Genomic DNA, 5,256 nt, shown 5'->3' with positions numbered 1-5,256 from the left:
CTAGCAAGAGAAGAAGGATGAACAACTACAACAGTATCCTTCCCCAGAAAGTATATTCCAACTAGTTGTTATGCTGAATCTCTCCTTAGAGCCTTAACTTAAGGTGCAGATTTTAGAATCTTATTTCACCTTTTTTTCCTCATTAAAATAACTGGATGGCTTCTAAAGTTTCCCCAGCCTTGGTGTTCTGTTGTCCTAAATAGAGTCCACCATGTTCCAGATTAAGATTCTCCCCCATGGAGTGAGTTCCACTGATAACAAATTTAATTATTTTCCCTAGGTATAAGCATCACCCAGCGGATGTGACTTAGGAAGACTTCTTGGGGGAACCAAGCATTTTCATCCAGAATTTATTCTCCAAAATAATCCAGAGCTCTTCCAATAGATAGATGATAGATAGATAGATGATAGATAGATAGATAGATAGATAGATAGATAGATAGATAGATAGATAGATAGATGATAGATGATAGATAGACAGAAGATAGGTAGATGATAGATAGATGGACATTTAGATAGATAGATAGGATATACTCCTATTTATGAAACTACTACCTTTAAAGCTTTTCTCTAATTAAAAAACAAACCCACTTAAAAGGAAGATTTACAGAAGAGTACTGAAGGAATATGACTTAAAATAAGGCATAGCTGTTTTAGCTAGGTCTTGAAGATTAAGAAATCCATCAGGTAAACATGGGTGGGAAAGGGGGGAAAAAGGAGTTTTCTGGGTGTCTATAGGACCCAAACCCTTCTCCTGGGGGCAGTGTCCAGCTGAATCTCTCTTCATTGCCCCACCACTCTTGCTTCCTGCAGTGGTCAAAAAATATACAGTGACACTATAAAGTGAAACCTTAGTACTTCCTATAATTTATGGTCCAGTAAAAATTGGCAAGATTTTTTATATACATTGTAGGCACCAAGAAGACATTCCTAGAGAAACATGGATGGAATTAGAAATCTGACAGTATCTTCTTCCAGTAATAACGCATGCAATGACACTATTGATGACTTCTGCAATCAAGTGTATTCCACCTTGTACTCTATGATCTCTGTTGTGGGCTTCCTTGGCAATGGCTTTGTGCTCTATGTCCTCAGAAAAATGTATCATGAGAAGTTATCCTACCAAGTATATATGATTAATTTAGCAGTAGCAGACCTACTGTGCATGTGCACACTGCCTCTCCGTGTGGTCTATTATGTTCACAAAGGCATTTGGCTCTTTGGAGACTTTTTGTGCCATCTCAGCACCTATGCCTTGTATGTCAACCTCTGTTGAAGCATCTTCTTTATGACAGCCATGAGCTTTTTCTGGTGCATTGTAATTGTTTTCCCAGTCCAGAACATTAATTTGGTTACACAGAAAAAAGCCAAGTTTATGTATGTTGGTATTTGGATTTTTGTGATTTTGACCAGTTCTCCATTTTTAATGTCCACATCTTACAAAGATGAGAAAAACAATACCAAGTGCTTTGAGCCTCCACAGGACAATCAAGCTAAATATCATGTCTTGGTCTTGCATTGTGTGTCCTTATTTTTTGGATTTATCATTCCTTTTGTTATTATAATTGTCTGTTACACAATGATCATTTTGACCTTACTAAAAAATTCAATGAAGAAAAACCTATCAAGTTGTAAAAAAGCAATAGGAATGATCACAGTTGTGACAGCTGCCTTTTTGATCAGCTTCATGGCATACCATATTCAACTCACCATTCACCTTCATTTTTTACATAATGAAACTAAACCCAGTGATTCTGTCCTTAGAATGCAAAAGTCAGTGGTCATAACCTTGTCTCTGGCTGCATCAAATTGCTGCTTTGACCCTCTCCTATATTTCTTTTCAGGGGGGAACTTTAGGAGAAAGCTGTCTACATTTAGAAAGTGTTATTTGTCCATTATGACTTATGTACCCAAGAAGAAGACCTCCTTCACAGAAAAAGGAGAAGAAATAAATAAAGAATAGCTTAAACCCATCTTTGATGATTCCTAAACAAGTATTTTCTCAAATCATTCATAATAAAAATAAGAATGTCCATTAATAATTTACAAATACTTAACTGAATGTGTACCTATAAATCTATCTCATTTATGAATCCACTTTATTAGAGGTCCTAAAGATATTTTGTGTTAAAAATTCAGTCCACGTCTATGAACTAAATTATAAGTGGTTTTTTGATCATTCACTTAAAGGTGGAGAATATTTATATCTTGGCACTGTAAAAAATAGGTCTGAGATCAAGGTTTTCCTCCTCAAATAACAGATTTACAAAGGATAAGAACTAGCTTTTTTTTTTTTTTTTTTTTTTTTTTTTTCGTTACGCCGGGCCCTCACTGTTTTGCAGCCGCTCCGCAGCATGTGGGATCTTCCCAGACCGGGGCACGAACCCGTGTCCCCTGCATCGGCAGGCGGACTCTCAACCACTGCGCCACCAGGGAAGCCCCTAAGAACTAGCTTTTAAGATATAAATTTAGCTAATAGTTCTCAATGATCTTAACATATTCCTTTGCTTGCATGCCATCAGATGAGAACTGGAATGATCCAGGAGCTACATAAAATGTATTATCACCCTCTTTCTTTGTAGTATGGACTGACTAGGCAAAGTATGGCCATTTCTTCCAAAAGAAAATGTGCAAGTGTTAGAACAACCTAGTCTTCAGCCAAATGGCCCTAAATGCTTCATTCAATATACAATCTGGAAACTGAGGAAGATAAACCTGATCAAAAGCCAGTTTGTTTCCAGTTTTCTTCTGCTTCTGCCTTAGGCTCCCAAAAAAGAATAGTGGAGTTTTTGTTGCTCATTGAGGTTCTTATAGGGAATTCTCTCCCTACACGACATACAATCCTTCCTTAAGAAACCAGACAACTGGCACTACCATATATGAACAGAAGTAATTAAAAATGTATCTAAAGAAGAGGAAAAGGGGTCTACTTTTCTACACACTTATTACTGGGATCAAAATTAACTGTAATGGGTCTCTGAATAAAAATTTGAAGGTTGATATTGCAAATTTTAAGAAGTACTTATATTCATGCATGTGTGTAAAACTATATGTAAGAGATTTTGCTCTATACATTTATGAGTGGAAGTTAATTATAAGCTCTGTTATTATTTTATACTTTTTACTTTTATTGTTATGTTGACAGGAATATCAAGGGTATGATTACAGTGTTTTTTATATTACAGTGGACGCTTCCTTCTTAAAACACAACAGCTTGATTATGACTGAAATATAATATTCATGGGAAAATTTTTGCCGAAGTGTAGTCTCTTCCTTAATTCTGTGTTTCAAAATGTGCATTATCTCAAAGGAAATAAATGATGATGGTGAAAAAAAAGAAAAACTAGGAAAGGAGAAGTTCTATCTGAATCTTCCACTTGAATGTAATTTCTATTTCACTTCTAATGTTGCAATCCCTTAGAAAGAAAATTGAAAGATAAAGAGAGAGGATCTCTAAGGTACAGTAATAACTAGTGCCCATATATTTTCAACATACCTGAGATTTGTACAGGTAAAAGTACCTGTACTTTTACCTTATATTTTTGTTTCTTGCTTGACAAAGATCAAATGTAATATTTATCATAAAATCAGTCCTCATTTTTCGTTTACTAAGCTTTCTGCTATTCAATAAGTATATTGTGGTAGAAGAACACTACATTGAAAACCAGAAGACCTGGATGCTAATCTGATCTCTATTACTTACTAGTAGTGGAATTTAAAACAAGTGATATAAACTCTGATTCTCAGCATCCTCACTTGTAAAGTTGGAATAATAATACTTGTCCTGCCTTTCTTAAAAGGCACATTTGAAACTCAAATGTGATCATAGTATACATACATATTTTAATTTTAACACACATATGTTAAAGTTTTACATTAAAAATATACAGTGTGATATAATTTATAACACTAAATATAAAGTATTTAGACATGGTTTTGTTACTTAAACATACTGAAATATTTACTACATGGATTCTCAATTCTGAAAGAATTAGAACAAATATGGCCATATTTAAAATCTATTGCACATAAAAGAATCTTGTCATTTATTTATTCCTACCTTCAGGTTTTTGCCTGTGTTCTCACTTCCAGCCACAGCCCCACTTCCTCCCGCACAGAAGCATACCATACTTCAATCACCTACAAGCGCACCATGAATTTATTCTTCTTTAATGTTATATGTATTTACAGCATATACCACACTGTTTTGTACTCTATTTTTTCCTAATTTTTCCAGATACATTAGCATTTTCTTCCAAAGTGGAATAATTACTTTGTGGAATTATCAATTCCTTGAGGTTGAAAATTATGCCTTTAAATCATGGTGCTTAACATTTAATGAGCTTCTACTTTTTAAACTACTTTATCTGTATCAGTTCATTTAATACTTACAACTGCCCTGTGAGATAGGTACCATTATTATCCCTGTTTTGCTGATTTAAAAACCCAGGCACAAAGACGTAAAGTAACTTACCCAATGTCAGACAGCTGGTAAGCATCAGAATCAGAGTTCAAATATAGGCAGTCTGACTCCAGAACTCCTAACTTCTTAATTTAATATGTTATCCTGCTGGACCTTTTAACATCCTCAAAATATAAGGAGGAGAAGCAACGGTTTTTACTGATTTATTTGTTCTTTTTTAAAACTAGTTTTAATTAAACTATATGCTTAAATTTTTAAATTACATGAACCATTACCTAAAGCTTAAGATGTTATTTAGAAGAACATCTTAAGAATATTGTAAACTATCCTAGAACATTGACATTAGAAAAAGCTTCATATTTATAATTACTAATGGCTATATAATATGCTGTGGCATTAACATGCCATGTCTTCAAGCACATTCCTCTGGTCTCTAATGGTCCTTTCAAACCTCATTAGCTATCCAAACTCTCTTTTATTATACACTTAGATTTTTATTTTGTTCAGTCAATATGGTTTCTGTAACTGAAAAAAATAATTTCATATCATAAAGTGATGCTTTGTATATTATTCTCCAGAATAAACATAAATGGTTTTATGTACTCAGACTGTAAACTTTGGTTTTCTTGGTAGTCAAAATCTCCTGGCTTGGGCTTCCCTGGTGGTGCAGTGGTTGAGAATCCGCCTGCTGATGCAGGGGACACGGGTTCGTGCCCCGGTCCGGGAAGATCCCACATGTCGCAGAGTGGCTGGGCCCGTGAGCCATGGCCACTGAGCCTGCGCTTCCGGAGCCTGTGCTCCACAATGGGAGAGGCCACAACAGTGAGAGGCCC

The 5,256-nt window shown here is 35.2% G+C and overlaps 1 protein-coding gene across 1 annotated transcript; it reads left to right on the top strand.

The window, feature by feature from the left end:
- Nucleotides 1-940: 940 nt before the first annotated feature.
- On the top strand, nucleotides 941-1,963 carry CYSLTR1 (cysteinyl leukotriene receptor 1). Its single transcript, XM_024129454.1, is given in 1 exon segment — nucleotides 941-1,963. A coding segment is annotated over 1 exon segment (1,023 nt).
- The last annotated feature ends 3,293 nt before the right edge of the window (nucleotides 1,964-5,256 follow it).

This window comes from Physeter macrocephalus, chromosome 21 (assembly GCF_002837175.3).
Source record: "Physeter macrocephalus isolate SW-GA chromosome 21, ASM283717v5, whole genome shotgun sequence".
NCBI classification, from domain to species: Eukaryota; Metazoa; Chordata; class Mammalia; order Artiodactyla; family Physeteridae; genus Physeter; species Physeter macrocephalus.
Note: the sequence above shows the minus strand (reverse complement) of the source record. Positions and strands in the feature narration are given on the sequence as shown.